This window comes from Trichechus manatus, unplaced genomic scaffold, assembly GCF_000243295.1.
Source record: "Trichechus manatus latirostris isolate Lorelei unplaced genomic scaffold, TriManLat1.0 scaffold00172, whole genome shotgun sequence".
NCBI lineage: Eukaryota > Metazoa > Chordata > Mammalia > Sirenia > Trichechidae > Trichechus > Trichechus manatus.
In genome coordinates this window covers 71,602-97,503 of record NW_004444108.1, presented here as the reverse complement: position 1 = coordinate 97,503, position 25,902 = coordinate 71,602, and the positions used below count along the sequence as shown (strand labels likewise).

Genomic DNA, 25,902 nt, shown 5'->3' with positions numbered 1-25,902 from the left:
GTCACTTGGAGGCTTCTTGGAAGAAAGGCCTGATGATCTTCTGAGAAACCAGCCATTGAAAACCCTGTGGAGCACAGTTCTACTCTGACACACATGGGTCATCATGAGGTGGAGTTGACTTAACAGCAGCTGTTTTTTAGTGTGTCTTCTTACCTTAACTGAGAATGGCTCCATATGGAATAAGTTGCCTTTATTTAAAGATCTAGCTTCTTTTGATTAAGACATTATGAAGGAAGAGTTGAGAAAGGAAATAAATTTTAATCTAAAAATCTGATCTTAAAAAAAAGCCCACCCATATATTTGAGGATGGGAGGGTATTTTTGAACTTGTAAACAAAAGAAGAGTAATTATTAGTTAATATAGTTGGTAGAAGCCTCCCCTCACATCATAGTAAATGATAAAGGTTTATTACGGGATCAAGAGGGAAAGAAGTGCTCTGGGATCTTAGTGTATAAACAGGGTGATTTCTTTTACCCTCTGTAAAAAGACAAAACTCTATAGTCTTAAAACTGTACTGTCTCAAAAAACAGTAGTCATCTGGCTATTTAAATTAATTAAAATTACATAAAATTAAAAATTCACTTCCTCACCACACTAGCCCCATTTCAAGTATTCAGTGCCACCGTATTGGTGTTGGACAGTGCAGGTAAACATTTCCATCCTAGAGAAAGTCTGCTGGAAGGCGCTAATCTCAAAAAGCAGTGCTGTAGGAGTCTGAAGACCCGAGTTCTGACTCTGTCTTCTCTCTGTCAAGAAAACACATTCTCATTTGATTTTGCTAGGAATCCCCCATATTTAAGCTTGGCAGTCTCCTAGATAACTTTTCCTAAGACTGCTGACTCACAATAAATAATACACTTAACTGTAAGAGTTCTCAGGAATCCTTGTTGTATCTAGGCACTGTTTCCCAGATAAGATCAGCAAAGTCAGTTGTTATTTACAAGAGCAGTGTGGGCTGACAACAAGTACTTTATTTTATAAAAGGTAGGGTTGAAAATTCGGCATGGGCTAGTCTTGGCCTTGAAGCCAAAAGTTTCCTACCATCCATCTAAAACACTGGCAGGATCTTCTTTTGTTTTTTGCTTTCACTAAGTTCGTTTGTGTGCTCTCTCACAGCACATTTAAAATTCTTAACTTGGAAGGACTGGTGACATCATTGCAAGTGCTCTAGAATTTGAACTTTTACATTTAGGTGTAACTGTGGAGCTTCATTTTTCTGTGCTGAAATTAAAACTCTTCTTTAGGTCAAGTAAGATAACAGCGTTGAGTTTCAGGCGTCACCTGGAGAGACAGTACTTAATCTTGAGGGACTTTATGAGTTGACCTGCAGAAACAAATTCTAATTGTTTCCAGATTCTAATAAAGCCTATCAGGAAGTCAGGGGTAGTAGTGGTGATGTACAGGGGTCAAAGGTAATCTAAGAATTTAGAGCTAGTAAAGGAGAGCTCCTTAGAAGCTGTGCAGAGGGAAACCAATAACCTGAGACAACTGCTGTGATCAGGGCAAGTAATTTCTGTGCTGTTAGCTCCTGAAGAAAAGGGAGGATGTAGTAAGTGCTCAGTAGATACTGAGTGAATGGCACTTTCTGATAAAATTAGAGAGTCTTGGTGAGCAAGATATCACAGGTCCAAAGGGAGTGGTTGCAAAAGGTGCAGTATTTACAAAACATTTGTGTGACAGACCCTCTGAGGGGAAATAATAGAAATGAGGTATCTTAACATGTGCAGTGATGGTGAGAGACAATTAATTCCTGAAAACAAATCCCATCTATTTAGTTCTGCAATTTGTTGTAGATTAGGCTGTCCTGGGTTCACACTGCCTGAGTATAAACCCAACCCGGTGGAAGGAGGAGCTTCCAAGTCCCTCTTCTTTCCAGATGAAGCAATTAACAAGCATCCCCGCTTCAGGTAAGTATGGCTTTGTGTTTAGATGTAGATACCCCTCGCTCAGATCCTTCAGATCCTTGCCTTCGGGGAATGTGGTATTCTTGTCCAGGAATCCTTTTTTTTTTTTTTTTTTTTAATTTATTATTTCAATTTAGATGAAGGTTTACAGAACACATAGTTTTCTCATTAAATTATACACATATTGTTTTTTATGACATTGGTTAACAACCCCATGACATGTCAACACTCCCTTCTCAAACTTGGGTTCCCTGTTACCAGCTTTCCTGTCCCCTCCTGCCTTCTAGTCCTTGTCCCTGGGCTGTTGTGCCCCATTAGTCTTGTTTTGTTTTATGGGGTTGTCTAATCTTTGGCTGAAAGGTGAACCTTGGGAGTGACTTCATTACCGAGCTAAAACGGTGTCTGGGAACCACACTCTTGGTGTTTCCCCAGACTCCTTCAGGCCAGTAAATCTGGTTTTTTTTTTTAATGAGTTAGAATTATGCTCTACATCCTTCTCCAGCTCTGTCCAGAACCCTCTGTTGTGATCCCTGTCAGAGCAGTCAGTGGTGGTAGCCAGGCACCATCTAGTTGTACTGGACTCAGTCTGGTGGAGGCCGTGACAGTTGTGGTCCATTAGTCCTTTGGACTAATCTTTCACTTGTATCTTGTTTTCTTCATTCTCCCTTGCTCCCAATGGGGTGAGACCAGTGGAATATCTAAGATGGCTGCTCATAAGCTTTTAAGATCCCAGACGCTACTCACCAAGGTAGAATGTAGAACATTTTCTTTATAAACTATGTTATGCCAATTGAGCTACATGTTCCCTGAGACCATGGTTCCCACAGCCCTCCACCCAGCAATTAGGTCCCTCAGGGAGTTTGGATGTGTCTGTGGAGCTTCCATGACCTTCAGGAATTCGTTTTGAGCATTTATTGCATTCTGGCTCTTTCCTAGTTAGCCAGAGAAGACAGCAGACTTAAACCTGTTCACATCCTTAGCACCCCAAGGCTCCTTGGTAGTTGCTTTTTCCATACAGGCTTGACTTGTCCATTTTCTAAGTCATTGTAAAGCCATTAGTATCCTGCCCTTTAATGAGCAGATTTTTTTCGTCCTAGTTCTGTACGTATCCTGTCTGTGGGCAAGCTTTCCCTTAGTTATTCCTGCCTTATTTTTCCCTTCTCTAAATCACCACTAGTATCTGTAATATACTCACCTACTCTGTATACCTTGATAATAAGGTAAAATATGTGTAGCACCTGGTATATAGTGGGTACTCTCTATCTTCTGTTAACTTCTAGGCCTGTTGGTTTGTAGTTTAATGCTTAGGTTTTAAGTTGCTTCAGGGCCTTAACCAGTCTAATCTTGGCTTTGTACATTGAGTGCTCACCTATCATCCTAAACCTAGCCTCCTGACCTAGGTTAGGGACCTTGGGACTTCCCCGTCTTCGGTCCCTTAGTGTATATGCACACCTGCTATGTGTAGTCTTTTTAGGGAGTCAAAGGTTTATAGACAGAGTTCCCAACTTTGAATGATGTAGTGTGTTAAGGGGAAAATAAAGATATTCGGCTGCAAGAAATGATAGATTATGACAAGTGTCAAAAGATGATAGTGCCAGACACTGTACTTGTACAGAGAAAGGAGGGTGCTTCTGACTGAGGGGATTCCAGCAGGCTTCGTGAGGGAAGTGGCATTTAAGCTGAGTCCAGATCAGCATTGTCAAGTGAAAACATAATGCTAGCCACAGATGGAATTTTAAATTTTCTAGTAGCCACATTAAAAAAGGTAAAAAGCAGGGGAACTTTTAGCTTTCATGCTGTGTTTTATTTAGCCCAATATGTGCAAAATAGTATTGTTTCAACAAGTCATCAATATTTAAAAATTATCAATAGGAAATTTTACTTTATGTTTGTACTGAGTCTTCAAACTCTAGTGTGTCTTTTATACTTAGAACACATTTTAATTAGGACCTAACTACATTGTGGCTGGTAGCTTCCAAATTGGGCAGTGCAGGTCTAGAGGATGCTGCAGGTTGTGGGGAAGAGGAACGAGGCATTGGGGCTCCACAGATGTTGGGCAAAAATGAGTGCTAAAGTTTGACTAAAGTCTTTGGAGTTAACATGGGAGGTGTTAGAACATGGAGTGAAGCCCAGACCATGACAGACCCTGGGCTCCTGAAGTTCGTTCAGTAAGTCAGCAGTGTTTGAGGAGGAGAGAGAATGACATTCTTAAGCAAGAGTCAAGGAAGTGATATTAATGGAACACCTTCTTTGAAAAACTTACCTCAGAGTATCTTGATATACATGTATTTTCTGTAGGGTTGTCTTAGAGAATTAATTTGAGGTAACTGGATTTTATTCCAGTTACTTGTATATGATTAAATTTTTCTTTTACACAATGATTCTTAGGTGACCAGTTTATGACATTTGGTTATCTATTTTAGTACCCTAACAAGAAATATCCGACATAGGAGAGGAGAAAAAGTTGTCATCAATGTACCAAGTAAGTCTACAGTGAGGTGGCGGAGGTGGGATAGATTCTTATTGAGCCATTTAATGCTTGACTCTCAACCATTTCCTTTTTCTTTTTAAATAATACAGTATTTAAGGACAAGAATACACCATCTCCATTTATCGAAGCATTTCCTGAGGATGATGAGGCAGCAAGGGCTTCTAAGCCCGATCATATTTACATGGATGCCATGGGATTTGGGATGGGCAATTGCTGTCTTCAGGTATTGTTTCCAATATACAGGGAGACAAAGTGTTCTTACATGTTTCTATTTGCGGACTTTTCTTTATATACATATACATGTTTCTTTTTTAGAAAGTCATATTTAAATCAGGTTGAAAATGGTACCTAGTTTACCTTTCTAAAAATCAGTGGAGTTATTTTAATAAATTTATTGGAAGCTATCTCTTGACTGAGAATTTTACAGAATCTACAGTTCACCAGAAAAGTTTATAGCTGTTAGCGTAAAATGTGCACTGTTCTGTGGTCTCTTTTCTGTTTTCTGCATGCTTAATTTTTAATGCCATCCAACGACAGTCTAGCTTTGAAGTTGTAAACATCACTCAACTCTCTTATTATTTCTGGAAATGAGCTCTGATGGATGTACTCCAATGATTTTGTGATCCAAGGGTAGGATTATTTGGACTATAAACTTTTACATTCATGCAAGGCCATCTAGTGGCATAAAAAATAAATATTTAGCAGCCCATGTTTGCCTTGCCACTGGCTAGGTTACACAGGAGGTAGAATGGCTTTTTTCTATTTACATGCTTAACAATTTTCCTTCATCGGATTAAATTACTGGTGTCTCTGAGCAGGCTGGCTTCAGGCAGTGATTATACCCAAATTCACTTAAGGCCTAAATTGGGGGAGCATGGAGTCCGTCAGGCAGGGGGCACAGCCTGCATTCTGGTTTGGGTTCTCTGTCACTACTGAGGTATTTGGACAACTCCCCTCACTTCTTTAGGCCTCGTTTTCTCACCAGTTAAAAAAAGAGTTTACGTTTATGATCCCTTCTAGATCTGACCCTAAGCTAATATTTTGTTTCATTGCTCTTATTAACAGAAGCACTTGTTTTCACCCTTAATTTGATGAAAATCATGTTAGGAGTGGAAGGAGTTGCACAAAATATAAATTTTCATGTAAGTGTTCATGGAAGGTGTCTTAGTTATGTAGTGCTGCTATAACAAATACCACAAGTGCATGGCTTTAATTTTCTCACAGTTAGGAGGCTAGAAGTCCGAATTCAGGCCGCCAGCTCCAGGGGAATGCTTTCTCTTTCTGTCGGCTCTAGGGGAAGATCGTTGTCATCAGTCTTCCCCTGGCCTAGGAGTTTCTTAGCATAGGGACCCTGGGCCCAAAGAACACACTCCATCTCTGGCTCTTCGTGCTTTGTGGTAATGAGGTCCCTCCTGTCTGCTGGATTCTTTTATATCTCAAAAGAGATTGACTCAAGATACAGCCTAATCCTATAGATTGTATCCTGCCTAATTAACGTAACTGCCTCTAATCCTACTTCATTAACATCATAGAGGTTAGGATTTGCAACCACAGGAAAATCACATCAGATCCCAAAATGGAGGACAGCCATACAATACTGGAAATCATGGCCTAGTCAAGTTGACACACACATATTTTTTGGGGACACAGTTCAACCTTTAACACAAGGGTAAATGAAATTCATAAACTAAAAGGAGACTTAGCCAAAAAAAAAAAAAAAAAGCTACTTGTTATTGCCCAAGGAGACTTTTGTTCAGTTTTAATTACCAAGGCTGATTAGAAACAGTGTCTTTAGAGGCCTGGAGCAGTAAGAGCCTGATGCACCAGGTAAGGCCCCTCTGGGCCTCTGGCCTGATCGCTGTCAACACAAAGGCCAAGAACCCCAGCACTCCCATCCTCGAACAGCTACAGCATGTACACACACCATCTTGCGCATATGTCTTGGGTCTGTTTATTTTTAAAACTATGTAACCAAAAGTCAGTGCCAGAGTCAGGTTTTTCCACACTAAATATGTTTAAATAACATGGCCATGGATAATTTTTTTCCTGCTTTTCATGACTTAGGTAATATCAAATACGTGTCTTCCAAACGAACATAAGCCAGTGAGTTTCCTTCCAGATGGTCACACTTGATAAAAAAAAGAGACCTTTTGACTTTTAACTGTATGTCTGCTTTCCTGTCTTAATTACAGATATTCTAAAGAGAACCATGAAGCTCTAGGACTTAAACAGTGCATAGCTCTAAAATAGTATCAGCGCTGTTTGAGAACCGATTGCCTTTTTTTGGTTTAATATTAAACTGCTGCTCTAATAGAGTTCCAGTAGAATATTCTTTCCCTTGAAATACTGTATTTATATAAACAAATGTGTCCTGATGGTGGGTATAAACATTTTTATTGTCTGTAGATAGAATTTTCCATGCAAGTTAAACTTCGTCATGCCTTAGAGTTAAGTTTGCCTTTTCTCAAGGGTGTGTCCAGCACTCCAGTTTCAGTATTCTACAGTATAGTTAGTACAGATACTGGAAAATGAGATGAATTCTACAAGTCACCGCAGAAATCCCAGCTTTGTCTTTTAAATGGGCCCCTAGAAACTGCTTATCAGTAAAGCAGAAAAAAATAGTTTTAAAGTAATTTGTATTGTTAATAGAAGACTTAAGAGTACAAAGTAAAAAGCTAACCACATTCATATTCTTGACTCTTTTGGGGCTTTTCAGGAATCATTTAATAAGCAGCAAGTTTGTAACATGTTATGATACGATTTATTGCTCCCCAAGAAAATCATGTGGCTTTAAAACTGGGTTCTAGGAAAATTTTAATTTAGGTTTAGGTTTCTCACATCTATTTTTCAAGATTTTTTTTTAACCTCTCATCAGTTTCCTGGTGACACTGCTTCTCGTCTTATATGATGCTCTAAAAGGATACCAGAAGCCAAAATTGTTTATGTGTTCATACCTTTTTAAGGTGTAGGAACTTTTTTTTTTCCTCCCCAAGGCCATTATCTATAGTGATGTCCTATCTGATTTGGTAATCTCTATATACTTATATGAAGCTGGATTCATAAGAGGACATGGAACCAGGAATATCATTGCTGATGTCCAGTGGATCTTGGCTGAAAGCAGAAAATTCCAGAAAGATGTTTACCTGTTTTATTGTCTGTGCAAAGGCATTCAGCTGTGTGGATCATAACAAATTATGGATAACGTTGCAAAGAATGGGAATTCCAGAACACTTAATTGTGTTCATGTGGAACCTGTACATGGACCAAGAGGCAGTTGCTTGAACAAAACAAGGGGATACTGCATGGTTTAAAATCAGGAAAGGTGTGCATCAGGATTGTATCCTTTCACCATATTTACTCAATCTGTATGCTGAGCAGATAATCCAAGAAGCTGGACTATATGAAAAAGAACGTGACATCAGAATTGGAGGAAGACTCATTAACAACCTGTGATATGAAGATGATACAACCTTGTTTGCTGAAAGTGAAGAGGACTTGAAGCACTTACTGATGAAGATCAAAGACCACAGCCTTCAGTACAGATTACACCTCAACATAAAACAGAACAGAAATCCTCACAACTGGACCAATAAGTGACATCATGATAAACAAAGAAAAGATTGAAGTTGTCGAGGAAATCAAATGACATATTGTATTGGGCAAATCTGCTGCAAAAGACCTCTTTAAAGTGTTAAAAATCAAAGATGTCACCTTGAGGACTAAGGCATGCCTGACCCAAGCGGAAGTATTTTCAGTCACTTCGTATGCATTCGAAAGCTGGACAAGGAATAAGGAAGACCAAAGAAGAATTGATGCATTTGGTTTATGATGTTGGTGAAGAATGTTGAATATACCATTGACTGCCAAAAGAACGAACAAAAATCTGTCTTGGAAGAAGTACAGCCAGAATGCTCCTTAGAAGCAAGGATGACAAAACTACTTCTCACATACTTTGGACATGTTGTCAGGAAGGACCAATCCCTGGAGAAGGACATCATGCTTGGTACAATAGAGGGTCAGCAGAAAAAGACGAAGATCCTCAATGAGATGGGTTGACACAGTGGCTGCAACAGTGGGCTCAAACATAGCAACAATTGTGAGGATGGTGTAGGACCAGGCAGTGTTTTGTTCTGTTGTGCATAGGGTCGCTATGAGTCGGAAACCAACTCAACAGCACCTAACAACAACAACATCTCTGTTTCCTTGCTTGCTGTTTAATCCTTAACCATCCACAGACTAATTTTTGAGTCCCCACCTCTTTCCTTTAGTTATCACCAAATTGCCAATCCCTCTCAATCTTTATGTATTTTAACCTTAGAGGCTCTTTTCCCTTGATGTCTGTGCCACAGCTCAGCTCCATGTTGAATTCATTTCTAACGGCTACTTAAGTGTCATTACATTTTAATTAAAATCTCATGCTGACTTAAGCATTAAAATGGAAATTATAGAAAGATCAGAATATTAAACTTTCTAATTTTTTTTAATATTTAGTCACAACATTGACATGAAGTGCAATTATAATTCAGCAGGTAAACTTGTAAGTCTTCAGTAGGAGTTGTCTGCTGTTAAAAAGCAAAGTTGAGACCATATTCAACTCATATTATTTCAAGTCTTAAAAACACTTAAATTTTTTCTTGCACAGACAACTAAATTCAAACTATCATGATTGAGTACCAATAAAAGAAGACATTAAAACTGTTCCCACTTTAAAGTTTATATTACAGACATGCTAACACAAACACAATTTATGCTCTTGCTCCTTTCTCACTCCCCAGAGGTCAGGCCTTTCTTTTTGCTTTCTTTTAGGTGATTGTTTTAGAGGATTTGTGCTGATCACCTAGGTGATCTTTTTCTCTGTCTAACTCTTAAAGTGTTGTAGTTGCCCCTCTTGCGTATGCTTCCTGGGAAATCTCCTCATCTTCAGGATACCATCTGCTCCCCAAGTATTTCTTCAGCTCTGATTTTTTTTTTCTGGGCACCAGTTCTCCAGGACTGGAAACCCAATCTCTCACAGGACTTTTTCGTTTATTCCCTGGTTTCATAAGCCCAACATGTCATGGCACCTCTTTTTCTCAAACCTCTTCTTCCTATATGTTCTAGAACATCCCAGCCAAAACCTGAGTCATCCCCTCACTGTCCATAACCTACTGGTCACCTAAGTTTGCTGCTTTGACTCTGGATGCCTCTTCCCACCAGCCCGCCTCAACTTTTTCCATCGTTCAGTGTCGCTCCCTTCCAAGCTAGTCCCTATACTGCCACAGGTGAACTTCCTGAAACCCACCATTAGCTTTCTCTGATCCCTTTTGTACCAAAATCTGTATAGCCCTTCAGCTAACTGAATTAAAAGTGGGAAGCTGTACAAGGAAGTAAGCCAGTAGAAGAGGAAATACCTTGCTGAACTTCACCGTTTGTTGTGTGTCTTGTTTTCCCTTCCTGACTTCTTAATCTTGTTTAACTTAGATGGAAATGGTTGTTTGTGTTAGTCGTCTGTATATATTGGAATATGATTAAATACCATTTTCTAGCTAGGTTCAGCCAAGACAGTTTTTAAATAAGGCTCTTGTATTAAATGTCACTGTTAAGAAAGTCACCACACGTCTTTCCCTGCTGTTCCGCCATCTTCCTTCTCAGACCTCACTGCGTAGGAAGGATGCTCATGACTGTTGTTGTGGTGGTGGTGGTTGTTAATAACTTAAATAATTCTTAAACAGGTGACATTCCAAGCCTGCAGCATATCTGAAGCCAGATACCTGTATGATCAGTTGGCTACAATCTGTCCAATTGTTGTAAGTAAAAGTTACATCTTATTTCAGATACTTAGTATAAAATAAACACCACACGTGCAGAAAATTTGTGATATGCTGTTTTAAGTTTGGTGAAGACTTCATCGAAAATGAACCAGCAAATAGTATGCAGATTCAGAGCTAATGAAGTAAGAGTTCTCGCTGTGAAAGTTTACCATTACTAGTAAAACATTTGTTAAATGTCTAGTTTGAATTTGGCTCTTTTCCCTATCTCATCCTTCATGTCCTCACATTATAGAAGATGATCTGGGTAAATCAAATCTAAGCATTTGGGTAGTTTCTCGTGTAGTGTAGGCTCCGGTAGAAGATGTAATGTTACAACTCTGTATGGGTTGCATAAACTCTGATCTTTTTTTGACCAGAAGGATAACTGCATGGAAGTCACACTTTGAACCTGCAGGCGCTGACTTTTGTTTGTTTTTAGATGGCTTTGAGTGCTGCGTCTCCATTTTACCGAGGCTATGTGTCAGACATTGATTGTCGCTGGGGAGTGATTTCTGCATCTGTAGATGATAGAACTCGGGAGGAGAGAGGACTGGAGGTGGGATGATTTCTCCTTACTAGCCTTTTTAAATCCAGCAGGTAAAATGGGGTTATTGTAACTACTTGCAATTTTGAAGTCTCCTTTAAAGTTTTATCAAGTGGGTTAGTCAGATGGGAAGAAGCTCACAAGTTATAAACCTGTTTTTGTTTCTGGTCTTTAGCTTCATAGCGTTTGTTTTGGTGTGAATTCGTGGGAAATGTGATTTGGTTGGGGTGGGGCGTTATTTCTTACCACTTGTTGAAATCTGTACTTGTTTTAGCTTCTTCTGTAATTAGTAGTGCCATTTTTCTATATTTTGGAAGTCAGTGCTGATGGCTGTTTTTACCAGGAGGCTTTTTTGGCATTACTTGAGCATTTTGTATATGATGCTTTTTGCTACAGAAAATGTAATCTATTGTCAAAGATCCTTTTACCCATATATAGGAGTAGGTTCTACCTGATAAGGGTTGGTTAGTACCTCTCATTGCTTGCATGTTGAAGTATTTTACATCTCTCCACCCAAGGTGTGTCTGAAACACCTGTGGAGATCTTTAAAAACAGATCCTCAGGCACCATCTAGTATCTCCATGAATGGGACCTGGGCATAGGTGTTTTTAAAGGAGCCCCCACATTATTTGTTGCCAGCCAGGGCTGTACTATTGTGCTGGTCTTTATGTAATTGTTCATAAGCTGCCAAATGTGCTTTCTAAATAGAAATAAACTTTAAAAGATAAATCATTCTGAGACTTTGTTTTACATTATAGGTTTATTTTTGCTTTCAACTTTGCCGTTTATTTTCGTAGCATAATCAGTATCTTATGTTAAGGTTGGACATTTTTCCATAATTATTATATATAAAAGTTTATAGCATGTTAATATAATTATTTGGGGCATTAGTTTATTTCCAGATCACTTTATATGGGATTTATTCTTTTTCTTTTTTTTTTTCCCAATTCTAGCCACTTAAGAACAATAACTATAGGATCAGTAAATCCCGTTATGATTCAATAGACAGTTACTTATCTGAGTGTGGTGAGAAATACAATGATATCAACTTGACAATAGATAAAGAAATCTACGAACAACTTTTGCAGGAAGGTGAGTGTCCAACCCTTCTTTCTAGATTTGGTTGTATGCCTTTAGTTCTTCAAAGCTTTTAAACTTTTTTGCTGACTCTTGGTCTGGTTTCTGTTTTTAGTGTGAAGTCTCTAACTTTTCTAATGAGGCTGCTTGTTCCTAAAGTTTCAAGTTCCAGATGCTTGTGAGATTTTCTTGACTTTTAGCAAAAGGAACTTACTTTGGAGGTCTGTATCTAGGTCCACACCAGTGCCCCAGCAGGCATTGTGTAAGTAGTGAATAAAATTGTAACATTTCCCAGTGTCCATAGGATAAAATCCTGGGCAAGGTGAAAATACTGAACAAACCAGCTGTTTCCTAAGTGTCTAGATACGCCTTCTTCAACCGTCCTGAGCTGTCCTGTCTTCTTACTGGGCCTCTTAAACAGTGGCATCTCATGCTTTGAAGTGAGTCTCATGTAATCTGTCTTTGCAGGCATTGACCGTCTCCTGGCCCAGCATGTTGCTCATCTCTTTATTAGAGACCCACTGACTCTGTTTGAGGAGAAAATACATCTTGATGATGCCAATGAGTCTGATCATTTTGAGGTATCTCCTCTGTCTTAAATGCATTTCACTTTGTAAACCTAGAGACATGATGAATTCATGGCAGTAGAAATCTCAGATGGCTTTCATTACCCAGTGTAGTAAATGACGAAGAAAAATTTAAAATTGCTTTCCAGTACCCTTGTTTTATGATTCTTACAGGTTCTCTCTCAGATTCTAAATGTTTTTGTTTAGTACTTTCTCTTGTTTGCATAGTGGTGAAAAAATCAAACGTGCTGAACAAAATAACATTATCAGTTATTTCAGTGTTGCAGATGTATCACCTGACTTTTGTTAAAAACTTGCTGTCTTGTTTTCCTAGCAAGTCAGGCTTCAGGAAAATCTTAAATTGTATCTTTTTGTGTTTTTAAATTAAAGAGTATTTGATATGAACAGTGAACAGTCTTTCCTAATTAAATACCAGACCATCTTAATATTTCCTGAGGTGTGGAAAATTGATTTTATTCTCTGCTTTTTTATTACAGAATATTCAGTCCACAAATTGGCAGACGATGAGATTTAAGCCCCCTCCTCCAAACTCAGATATCGGATGGAGAGTAGAATTTCGGCCCATGGAGGTAAGACACAGGCCCCGGCAGGAGCTGACCCAGAAGAACCCTTCCTCTACTTATCATCCTTCTGATACTCTCATCAGAAGGCTCTTAAATTTATTGTGAGGCAGTGAAAAGCAAGTCAATGTATGTTAAAAGCAAGTCTGGAAGCTATGTAGGATTGACTTCTGAGAAGAGATTGAGGGCAAAGAACTTCCAGACTCAGAGTGGGAATGACTCAGAGATGGCCTGGGAATGACATGAGCTGAGGGCTCTGGGTCAGGGAAGAGCACATCATGGGTGGTTGGTCCATAACTTCTCTGGGCTTTTGCCTGTCTAGGTTCAGTTAACAGACTTTGAGAACTCTGCATATGTGGTGTTTGTGGTACTCCTTACCAGAGTGATCCTTTCATACAAGTTGGATTTTCTCATTCCACTCTCAAAGGTAAGAATGTGTTTCATTATAATGGGGGATATAAATATCTGTATTTGCTCATTTATATATAATATTTATTCCAAATATGACTTCATTTAAAATTGTTCACTCTTTAGAGAATAAAATACTTCTTCTTCCTCCACCCTATTCTTTTTTCCTTCATATCTAAGCTTATGCTGTAGAATTTGATACTACATTGGTGGAGACTTGGGGGGCCAGGGCAGTGCTAATGGTAGATCTTTATTTAGTCAGCCCATTCAAAAGAGATTTAGGCTTGAATTTGAAAAACTGCGTATTTCTAGAGGCTTTCTGTTAAAGGTGATGACTAGAGTGAGTCCCACAAATTGATTTCACCTACCCAAAAATCCTGTTGTGATTACAGTATTAAAATTGGGGGAGGCAGGGTTGTAACTGCTAGGATGCAGGGAAAGCTCTCCTCAATGGAAATTTGAGTTGTTTCCAGATAATATAAATGATACTGGACTATCAGAAAAACAAATTGGAGTTCATCAACCCCCAGCCCAACAAAGACCAAAAAAGGAACTTTCTGGGGCCATTTTCCCAGCAACCTTGGAAAAACTCCAGGTTGAGGAGGCAAAGCTGTGGGCCCCAGGGCAGTAGGCTGAGTCAGTGGGGGCTTTTGGTTCCTGGGCCAGTGGTCCTCTTGGCACAGAAAGTATTTGAGAAAAACTGCTAGACAAAGTCAGGGGTCTGCCCAGAGGGTGAATGTTAGAGAAAGTAAAGCCGCCCTGCAGCCCTGTGACAGCAAACATGGGAGGAAGAATAAACATGCTTAGCCCAGCACCTCCCCCAGGATACCTTGGTCCCTGCTCCCTCTATGAGGCAATTTGCCATCCTGTACCTGCCGCACCCACCACCTGAAGGAAGTCCACCTATCAGCCTATTCCTGCCTGACTGCTCATCACACCCAGGGCAAAGCTTACCTGTAGAATTCTGTGGGCTTATGTGCCCTTATGGGAATACCTGCTGGGAGATCAAACCCACGTAAGGGAGAGTCCATGTAAGCTACCAGTCTAAGCCTTTGTTCATAAGTATGATTAGATGTCTGAAAGTCAACAGATTATGAGAATAACAACCTCAAAGAGAAGGACTCATCTGGGCCTGCAGAGTAGATGATCCTCAGAAACACAATTCAAGAAACCAGAAAGAATTCTTAAAGAAATTCTAACTAGTACCCTTTAAGAAATTCTAGAGAAAGATCACATCTATAAAATAAAGAAGCACTGTGTACCCTGGTGTGGAGCCCTGGTGGCACAGTGGTTAAGAGCTCAGGCTGCTAACCGAAAGGTTGACAGTTCAAATCCACCAGCCGCTCCTTGGAAGCCCTATGGGGCAGTTATACTCTGTCCTGTAGGGTCCGCTATGAGTCGGAGTCGACTCGCCAGCAGTGGGTTTGGTTTTGACTATGTACCCTGGTGTGGTGCAGTGGTTAGGAGCTTGTCTGCTAACCAAAAGGTCAGCACTTCGAAGCTGCCAGCTGCAACCCTGTGGGGCAGCTCTACTCTGTCTTATAGAGTCACTATGAGTCGGAATCGACTTGATGGCAACGGGTTTGGTTTTTGGTTTTTTATGTACCAAAGAGCATTTGTAGAATAGGAGTTCTTAGAAATGAAGGACATGGTAGCTGCACTTCTAAAACAATATACTCACATGGTGATCTGCTTCCAAAAAATCAGCCATTGAAAACCCTGTGAAGCATAGTCCTACTCTGACACACATGTCAATTCGACAGCAAGTGGTTTTTTTTTTTTTAAACACTCAGCAGTAGAGCAGGTGTTTAAGATCAAAGTTAGTGATTTAAGAAACCAAACCGAGATTCTTCCAGAATGGAAAGCAGGATGGCAAAGAAATGGAAATTATGAAAAAACTGAAGCATGGAGAATTGCTCTTTAGAGAAAGATAGGGAAATTACCAATAGAATAGAAATGGGATTGATTCTAAACTGCTGGCTAAGAAGAGTGGGAAAAGGAACCAAGAAAACTTTTCTGTGATGAAAGGAGCGAGGGTGTGGGGCAATTGGCAAAACATATAATCCACAGAACGTAAAATGGTGAAAATAAGATGAGACAGGTTTGAATAGACTAAACTCTCCTATTAAAGAGTAAAAACAGATTGTATAAAATGGCAACATTATAGTATATGTTGTTTACACAAGACATGCTAAAACAAGGACCAGTGTTCAAAATAAAGAGCTATATAATGATCTTTAAAAAAAAAAAAAAAAGATACAAGAATGACAAATATCAGACAAAATAAAATGTGAGGTAGAAATGTTAAATGGGGAGGAGAAAGAAATTTCATATATTCTTTCAAGGTGTTAGCGCCGTTGTTCTTTTAGTACCAGAAAAGCATGGCAAAAACTTTTTAGATGCATAAGAAATGTTTAAAGGCAGTGTAGTATGGTGGTTAAGATATGGCTTTAGTGTGAGACCTAAATTCATAAGTCAGTTGTAGTGCTAATAGCTTTTTAACCTAAGGGTGAGTTCCTTATCTTTTCAGTGTCTTAGTTTCTTTGTGTAGGATGGAGATAAGTGAGTTGTTTTGAGGCCATGTGGGATTAATAGAGGTAAATCACTTAGAGTACCTGCCACCTTATTCAGCAACTGACAGGTCATATAAGCAAAGAATAAGAAAGGGCATAGGGAAATTAAATGACATGGTTAATAAGCTTGCTTGTGTAGCTCTGGTCAAGCCCCATTATTTACAGATGTTTGCCTACTTGGTAAAACGCATTTGCAACCTCCAAATTAGTACCTGCTGCATTTTCCTGATCAATTTGTGGACATGTACCTGTACAGAGCAGTGAAACATTTGAAAAATTTGAGCTTCCCTGATACACACGTTCCAGCTGAGGTCAAACATGGCTGGTTTGGTATTTGCTAATTCATTGTCCACGGGAAGCATTCACAGGGACTTTATGGAACATAATTACCATGAATAAAGAGCATGGACTGTGTATATCAAATCTCATGCCACAGCATGTCTTTTCACAAAAGGAAGATTGACAAAAATTAAGGAAAATCTTCAGTTCTTAAAAGTAGACATCATAACAGGTCACCTTCCCACCAAAATGCAACAGAAAGGTGTTTAAGAGAAATATAACACTTGGGAATTAAAAATTTTTTACCAAATAGGTTTTACATTAAAGAGTAAGTTAAAAACTACAATTACAGACTGTATAGGAAAAGCAAAAGGCAGTGGGATTTTGGCAAAGCTATTCTTTAAGGAAAAATCATAGCTTTAAATGTTTTTATTAAAAAACAAAGATTGAAAATAAGTGAACCTAAATAGTAAAATATGCTCTTTGAGAATCTAAAGAGCAATAATAAAATGCACTTTCTAAAAGGAGTTTATAAAAGAAATTTTGGCATAGCTAAGAAAAACAAATGCTATTAGAAATGAAAACAAAGGTGTTCACAGCCATGGTGGAATTTTAGACTATTATTTGAGTATACTCCTAAAAGTATCTAGATTATTTATAAGTATCTTTAAAAAAATAAACAATGACAACAATTAATGAGAATGGGCGAAGGCTAAGTATCAAAGACTTTGTATTACACATCTCACTTCAACCTGAATCTCAAACATGTATGTTTTATATCTTGAGGTTCCACCTAAGATTTTATTATAGAAAGTAGGGGATTACTACCAAAAAAAAAAAAGTTTAAAAGCTCTACTGTGAGGATCTTAAAAGTTCATTGGAAAAATGAAGAATTGACAAAAGAGGACAAATTTCTCAGTTGGTCAGGCTCATGAATGAGGGCTTTTCCCCAGTCGACGTGGCCAGAGCCACCATGCAGGCAAATGCCAGCTTGGTGACCCTCTGTCCTTGGAGGACCAAGGGCCCTGCCACACCCATCCATGAACCTTATTCCTGTCTAGCAGCCTGTTGACTCTTCCCCTTTCCTCACCAAAGTGAGGCAGTGAAACCCCAGTGGCATGGTGAGAAGAGCACTGATCTAGAAGTCAGGAGAACTGGGTTCTGGCCCTGCTGTGTGGCTTATTACCACTGGATCTTTGGTGAGTCACCATGCTGTGTAAAGGGACACCACCTTCCCTCTGAATACCATGGACTCATTGCAAGGTTCAGTCACCAGAGTGCTTTGAAATGCAGATACTCTATACAAATGTAAGCTTTTGTTGTTTGTTAAAGTAAGCTTCTCTTAGAATTCCTCCAGAGTTTATTAAAAGTATATACTGGTCCATGGTTGAGTGACACAGACCCCACATAAAAGCTAAGTCGTCCTTCCAACCAGAAAGCATTGGAGGGGAAAGTAGAATCCTTAAAGGAATCCGGTCTGCAGGAGAAAGGCACTACAACTTCTGTGTTTGGTCAAGAATGTGTTGACATAGCTGTGATTATTTTTCTCCCTTAGGTGGATGAAAACATGAAAGTGGCACAGAAACGAGATGCTGTCCTGCAGGGAATGTTTTATTTCAGGAAAGACATTTGCAAAGGTATTACATTCTCTTGGATTTCTGGGGTCAGTTTATGCTACAAGCCGCTAAGGCTTCTCTCCCTTCTCCTGCGGCAGGTGGCAATGCTATGGTGGACGGGTATGGCAAGGCCCAGAACAGCGCTGAGCTTGCCCCCGAGGAGTACACTTTAATGAGCATAGACACCATCATCAACGGGAAGGTAGGAGCCTGTCCAGCTTATCTCCGGTTCACGCCAACTGGCAGGAAGTTAATAATGTGTCCCACTTCTTGTAGGAAGGTGTGTTTCCTGGGCTGATCCCAATTCTGAACTCTTACCTTGAAAATATGGAAGTGGATGTGGACACCAGATGTAGTATTCTAAACTACCTAAAGCTCATTAAGAAGAGAGCATCTGGTATGGTATCCTTTTTTTTTTTTTAAATCTCATGTTGTAGGTGGAATCTCAATCTCACGATACTCAGTTTCTTAGTCTTTTCAAGTATACTGTATTTTATTAATGCATGTTTTTTCACATTTTAACGTTTCTGTGCAATTGGATACACCTTACAATCTTTGATAGTCACAGTTTAATTAGCAGGGCTTTTTTTGTTTTTTCTTACTGGCTTATAAAATAGTGGTGCATCTTATAATTGACGGAATCTTAGACAATGAAATCTAACATCTGGATAGCCTGTCATTTATGTTCACCTGTGTTCATTGTGTATCATCTTGGGCTTTTTTAAATAGGGTTAAGTAATTTTGTAGGTTAAGTAAGCTGCAGACCTAAGATGTTCTGTTCTTTAGTCTCCCTTCCTCACACAGTGAACGAACTAAATAAAAATCCCCTTTCTTTGTGAGTTTTGAGATGACATAGCATCTAACACAGTACATGCACAGGGTAACTGTTCGCTGTTAATGAAAATAATTGTAATGATAATGGCATCTGTATTTCACTTGATGCTTGTTAAACTTCCTGGAGTCACAAAGGATAACTGTAGACCCATCACGTTCCAAATGGTGTATTTGCCAGTTTCCCTCTTTATTCACTCTTAACTTCCCTTCTGTATTCTGTCCACCTGCTTGATCAAGATCACTCTGGAACTCAGGACCCTACAGCCCTCTGAGGCAGTCTCACCACACCAGCTTATGTCGTCTGCATTAGAGCTCTGGCCAAATGGGAGTGCGTGTGCTCTTGTACACATGTGCCAGCTCCTGCCTCTTAAGAGCTGGCAGTGTCAGCGTGTGGTAGCATCTAACCCCAGGTATCATAGCAACTGGGTGTACATGTTCTAATTGCCTGCCTGCAGCCTGACATTCTTCCCCAGGAAGAATTCTTTAAATACTGTGGAAGACTCGTTCTCAAACCCTGCCATGTGGCTACACTAAAAGGTCATACTGATTTTTGTTTGGAATTGTGTTTATGCTGGCCACTAAATGTCAACTTATTTAAAACAAACAAACTTTTGTTAACTTACGTGGTCCTAAATTTTTTTTTTTCTTTCCCCAGGAGAACTAATGACAGTTGCCAGATGGATGAGGGAATTTATCACAAACCATCCTGACTACAAGCAAGACAGTGTCATAACTGATAAAATAAACTATAGCCTTATTTTGAAGTGTAACCAAATTGCAAATGAATTATGTGAGTGCCCAGAGTTACTTGGATCTTCATTTAGGAAAGTAAAATATAGCAGAAGTAAAACTGACTCTTCCAACTAGACATTCTGCAGAGAGAAAAATACCTTACTATGTTGTGCCAGTACCATGACTCTCCCTCAGCCCATGGTGTGCAGTATGAAGACCAAATAATAGCACTGCACTGTCCTGGGACAGTGGGCTGGAAACTGATTTAGAGGCTTCCTTCAGTAGGTAAATCTAGAGTTTATACAGTATACATGTACATAGTAAAGTATTTTTATGATTAACAATGTATTTTAATAACATTGTATCTAAAAGCATTGTGAACTGGCTTGTACATTTTTTAAATCTTACCCTGAAGGAACTGCTGTCTAAGCAGTTTTGTAAATGCACTGGTCACTGTACTGTACTGGCATTCCAGAGCTTAAATGTTTACTGTAAATTTTTGTTCTTCTAAAAACCTACCTGGGACCTGATTCACTGAAATTTACCACTTCACTTTAAAAAGTTTCTCATTTAATTTTTCTTTAAGTCATCTTTTTTGTTATGTACATAAAATCACTTGAATCCATTAAAGTGCTTCAAGGATAATCTTGGATTTCTACCACCTTATCTATGATGTTTCTTTCTACAGTGGGAATAGCTAGCCACTTGGTCACCCTGCCCCAAGCTTTTACCACTAAATAAAACCCAGTGAACTGATGGTTGTTATAAAAGATACTTTCCTCTGTCTTTTTGTTTAAATTTGCTGATTCAGGCATTAGGTCTAAAGACAACTCTGTAGGAGTTGAATTCACATGTATTGATTATTGAAAAGAATCTTTTTTTCTTGCTGTACATACCAAAAGTATGTCAAAAAAAAGACATCAGCTCTTCTGTTGTGGCCCGTTTATTCTGATTGCTGCTGTATACTTAAATTTGCAAAATAAATGCAGTTGCTGAAGTTTTGTTACTTTTTCCTCAGTTTCCAGTAAGCATATTGACAGACTTTCTTCTAAAAGCCATTAACTTCGAATTTTACCTGGGGGGTATTCTGTATACTGCTTACTTCTCTGTAAAACTCATAAATAAATCATGAAATGCACTAAGTTTTCCGAATCAGGACCCTAAATGTTTAATTGTAAATAAGTTCCAAATAATTGTTGTCATAACTTTGTGTCGAGGTCTTTTTTTTTTCTTTGGTCCCAATTAGTTAAAACTCAACTGCTTCTGAAATAACAATGTATTGTAGATTATGCAGACTTTTACAGGCATAAATATTTAAACTATAATGCTAATTTTAAGAGATTGCAATAAAGCTGCTTCAGGTAAACCTGTTTATGTTTAAATTCTAGGGTTTGTGCTATATTTCATAGATGCATTTTGGAGGATTAAAGAATGCCTGTTTTTCATTTGCAGTTTGCTTGTATAAATCAGGTTGTAAAAAAACAGATAAACTAAAATGTGGTATGAAGAAATAAAAGAATGGAATTTAGCATTGTGAAATCTCTTGAATGTGTATGAATTCTACAACTAAAAGGATTTAGGAATGGTATTGGGGTTTTTGTTTTGTTTGGGATTTGTTTGGTTTTTTGTTTTTTTTTATTAGCCCAGATATTCCATGAAAGGATTTCTGTCATTGTGACCTTCAGGCATTTTTAGAAAGAGGCATACTAATGTGAAGACACCCTCATCTCTTAGTAGTTATCAACAACACCTGGGGAGTGGGGGCGGTCGGTGGTTTGTGAAGTGTGGCTGAAATGGCCATGTGCCACTGGAAGTGAATTCATTTACTCCACACTCTTGCTGGGCCGGGTCAGCGTGGCATGGTGACAGTGGAGTCACACGGGTGCCGTGTGCACACTCCAGTCTAAGCTGGAGACAGAGAATCAGCAAATCCTGCAGGGAGCTGGTTTCAAACCAGGTCTTTTGATCCCTGTTCTACACACACACATGCACATTCTCTTCATGTAAAACTATTCCTCACCCAGTCAGTCCATTTTTCTCAGAGCTCTTACTTCTTTATCTGAATGATCTGAGGGCAGTGCTTTTCAAACTGCCCTCTGCATATGAATCCCTTGGGGGTCTTACTAAAGTGTACATTCTGACTCGGGCCTGAGGTTGGCATTTCTGACAAGCTCCCAGGTGATACAGATGCTTCTGGTTTGTGGACCACTTTTAGGAACAAGGATTTAGATCACCCTGTCCCTCAGTTATAGATCAACTTTAAGTCTCAGACTACACTTACTCTTAATGCTAATGTGATGTGTTTGCATAGTCTTACTAAAAACCAGATTAAGGGCACCTTCCCCATGGCGGAGAAAGTAAGCACCACAACTTCCATGAGCTTTACCATCTAAACACAGCTGAGAATTCTTGAGTTTTTAGAGCAGAACTATAAACATTGAAATAAGCAGAAAAGGCATCCTCCTCGGAATAACTGTGGCCAAGCCCAGGCTCTCAGGCCCTCACTTAGGACACCACTAAACCAAAAAACCAGACTGGTTGCCATCGAGTCAATTCCAACTCACAGCGACCCTACAGGACACAGTAGAGCTGCCCCATAGCGTTTCCAAGGAGCGCCTAGTGGATTTGAACTGCCGATCTTTTGGTTAGCAGTCGTAGCTCTTAACCACTATGCCTGGCTGACGCTTAACCCGCTTCTATCCCAAAGTCTAGTTTCCTGCCCGTGAAGTCTCTGGATCAGTAAGAGGTCTCCTGCAGGGCTCATCTCAGGCTGCTGGAGCCTTTCCATTCAGAATGCAGGGAGCTTGCCTTGGCCTCTCCCTTCTAAACTACCACCCGACATGAAATCAACCAAGAGAATACACAGAAACCCAGGATGTGGCTGTATTAGGCCATGTCTGTGATGCCAGGGCCTTTCAGAGTACTCAGAGATAAAGGGCCCTTTCCAAGTCTAAATATGTTGCTTAGCTGCAAGGTTTTCACAGGTCCTGCTTGTTAGAAATGGCCTGAAACTAATGAGCTTTCCATCTAGGTTACAGCTCCCCCACTTTCCCTGAAGATAAGCCACTGATTTCTACCAGCTGCTTTCTCCTCTCCACTATTGTGTAAATATTTAATATTCCCTATAAACACTTCTGGAAACGTGTGCCAAGTGATACTTAGAAAAGTAAGTTAGATGGTGATCGGTGAGGCCTGGGCTGGCAGTGAGGGGACCCTGGTGGGCCACCTTGGCTGGGAAAGACCCTCCTTGGGCATTGTATTTTCTTGGTAAAATGGAGGCTCCATTAGGCTGGATAATCCCGAAGGCCCCTTTTCACTCAGTCTATGAAACTTTACAAAGCTAAGTATATGAAAAATGCATTAAGAGTGAGCAATGGACTACAACACTGCAATGGGAAAAATAAAGCAGCTCACAATAGGATGTATCTACAAATGTCATGTTGAGTGAAAGAAGCCAGATACAAAAACGCATGCTGTACAATTCCATTGGCCCCTGGGTGGCACAAGTGGCTTGCACTCTACTACTAACCAAAAAAGTTGGTGATTTGAACCCACCCGGTAGCACTGTGTAAGAAAGACCTGGTGATCTGCTCCTGTAAAGAGTACGGCCACAAAAAACCCTATGGAGCACTCCTACTCTAACACACGGAGTTGCCATGCGTTGGAATTGACAGCAATGGGAAAAAAAGGGACAATTCCATTAATAAGTTCAAGAACAGACAAAACTAAGCCATTGAAGTCCCACTAGCGGTTACTCCTGGGTTGGGATAGATAACTGACTGGGAAGAGGCAAAGGAAACTTCTGGGGTGCTAGACATGTTGTATGTCTTCATCTGCATAATGATTCATGGATAGAAACGTTTGAAGAATCACTGAGCTGTACACTTAAGATGAATGCACTTTACACATTTGGTGTATGCTATACCTCAAGCAGGAAAAGCAGCAAAGATTTGGAAGGGAAGAGGAAAAAAACTTCTGAGCAAATGCTAGCGTAGAGAGCTACGTAGCTGGGCTGGATAACTATTTTTTATATCCTTTCAATACATTATGCTTTCATCATGACATTTTTTTCCCTTTTTTTTATTGTGGTAAAAATACATGTGATAAAACATTTGCCATTTCAACAATCTTGAAATGTACAGTTTAGTGACATTAATTACGTTCACCATGTTGTTCAACCATCATCCTAATGAAAACAGGTTAAAAGCTAACATCTCAATCAAAAGTTTTCTGAAGTTCCTAGGAAATTTATCAGGACTGGGTTCTGAGGGAATACAAATACTTCTAGCATAAAAGCAAAAGCATACATGAATTCAGATCCTAGTGCTTACATATACTAGTTGGGTGACTTTGGACAAGAGACAACCTCTGCATCTCTAGTTCATCTGTATTATAGATGTGAGAACACTTTGCAGAGTTGCTATGGGTTCAAAACGAGATGATGCCACATAAAGGCAAAGTACATAAACTGTTGAATGTACGCAAAGTATTTTTTTACTCCCTGCTCTGCCCCTAGAGAATCAGAGGACACTATTGTATTAAATGTTACACAACCTGCATTTATTTTCTACCAATATGATAATATTTTCTTAACAATCTCCTTTGAAATGATTTACCCTTTCGAGAATGCAATGGATTCACCTTAAAGGCAATAAAATAAAAAATGAAACGGAGAACTCAGCAGTGAAAAAAACAATTATACCAATAACTTAGGAACTAAAATTTCTGAGAAAAAAATGAAACTTGAGAAGTTACTCATGGTTTTCAGTCCTTAGTTATCACCTTCTAAACCCAGCCTGATTAATTGCCTAATTTTTTTCCAAACTAAAACCATCATGTTTTGAATACTGTTGGCCATCTTGCAAAAGTAAGAAGCTTGGCATATTCAGGACTCTTGGTTGCAAGTGACAGAAAACCCAATACAAACTGGCTTTAAATAAAATGGAAATATACTGGCTTGAGTAACTGAAATGTCCAAGTGGTGGTACTAGCTTCAAGCACAGCATAATGTGGGGCTCAAATGATACCCTCAGACCCTGGTCTCTCCATCTCGACCTATGCTTTCTACCATAGTGGTTTCACTCTCAGACAGGCTTTCTCCATGAGCACACTCACTCTCCCCGCCACCACCCTCTTTGCCCACTCTCACCTTGCAGCAGCTCCAGCAAGTCCAGGCATACAACACAGTAGCTGCATACAAACAGTGGAAAAGAGCCAAAAGTCCATATGAAAGTCTGGTCTGTCTCTGATTTCATGAAGAATCATGATGTACTCTATACAAGTCGGGAGACCAGGTTCTCGTTCTGATTCTATTGCTAGTATTTGTGTAATGCTGGCAAGTTATTTGCTCCCTCTGGATCCCAGTTGTCTCATTTGCAAAATAAGGGGATAAAAATCTCAATATCTCAGGTCTGTTCCAGTGTTAACATTTCTTCAGGTTTTCCACAGTAAAATCTTTTTCCTCTGAAAGTGATGCCCTCTCGTGGTCTATTCTATAGTTGCCTTTTTACTGAGCTTTACTGGTTTCCATAGATTCCCCAGATTCACAGAGACACTCTCAGCAAATTTACTGTAAATTAAAATTCCATATTGAAGTCTGTTTTATTTATAGTCATTTTAAAATGGAAATAGGATTATGGAAAGAGAGCTAGGAGACAAAAATCACCCCAGATTTCTTGTTCATACCATTTCCAGATATGAAAAATAAATTGGAGAATTTGTATGGTTGAGTTGGGGGCTATCATGGATTTAATTATGTCCCCCCAAAAACGTGTGTATCAGTTCGGCTGGGCCATGATTCCCAGAATTGTGTGGTTTTCCTATATGTTGTAAATCCTGCCTCTATGATGTTAATGGGGGAGGATAGGCGGCAGTTGTGTTAGTAAGGCAGGACTCAGTCTACAAGATTGGATTGTATCCTGAGGCAATGTCTTGCGATATAAAAGACAGAAGTGAGCAGAGAGACGGGGACCTCTTACCATCAAGAAAGCAGTGCCGAGAGCAGAGCACGTCCTCTGGACCGGGGTCCCTGCGCAGAGAAGCTCCTAGTCCGGGAGAACACCGAAGAAAAGGCCGACAGAGAGTAAAAGCCTTCCCCTGGAGTTGACACCCTGAATTTGGACTTTTAGCCTACTTTGACTGTGAGGAAATAAACTTCTCTTCGTTAAAACCATCCACTTGTACTTCTGTTAGAGCAGCACTAGATGACTAAGACAGGGGCCTAATGAGTTTAAGGTGCCTGTGGGCATTCAAGTTGAGATAACTAGTAGGCAAGTGGCTATAAGGCTGGCACTTGGGATAAAAAGCCAGTCTAGAGATAGAGATTTAGAGGATCTTTTGTTATCCAAGTCACTGACAGCTCCCAGATGGAGACCACCAGCCTCCTTCGTCCTGAATGCCAGACTCGGTATCTCCACTTTCAAGTCTAATAAGCAATTCAAACTTAACATGTCCAAAACTGAATTCCCAAAGGCCTCCTCAAACTTGCTTCTCCTTCAGTCTATTCCAT

At 39.5% G+C, this 25,902-nt stretch overlaps 1 protein-coding gene across 3 annotated transcripts in view; it reads left to right on the top strand.

Annotated features, from left to right (window-relative positions):
* Nucleotides 1-21,120, top strand: part of GCLC (glutamate-cysteine ligase catalytic subunit) — a 54,674-nt gene extending 33,554 nt beyond the window's left edge. Inside the window, exons 4-16 of one of the 3 annotated variants that reach the window (XM_004386814.2) lie at nt 1,794-1,907; nt 4,328-4,386; nt 4,485-4,618; nt 10,107-10,181; nt 10,624-10,740; nt 11,682-11,820; nt 12,274-12,386; nt 12,869-12,961; nt 13,275-13,379; nt 17,768-17,849; nt 17,927-18,030; nt 18,105-18,225; nt 19,318-20,148. In XM_004386814.2, the coding sequence (XP_004386871.1) occupies nt 1,794-1,907; nt 4,328-4,386; nt 4,485-4,618; nt 10,107-10,181; nt 10,624-10,740; nt 11,682-11,820; nt 12,274-12,386; nt 12,869-12,961; nt 13,275-13,379; nt 17,768-17,849; nt 17,927-18,030; nt 18,105-18,225; nt 19,318-19,529 (1,468 nt within the window). In that variant the 3' untranslated portion in view covers nt 19,530-20,148. Of the gene's footprint in view, nt 1-1,793; nt 1,908-4,327; nt 4,387-4,484; nt 4,619-10,106; nt 10,182-10,623; nt 10,741-11,681; nt 11,821-12,273; nt 12,387-12,868; nt 12,962-13,274; nt 13,380-17,767; nt 17,850-17,926; nt 18,031-18,104; nt 18,226-19,317 lie in introns of all 3 variants that reach the window. The other 2 variants (XM_004386815.2, XM_023741110.1) reach the window with 2 other exon arrangements.
* Nucleotides 21,121-25,902: the final 4,782 nt, after the last annotated feature.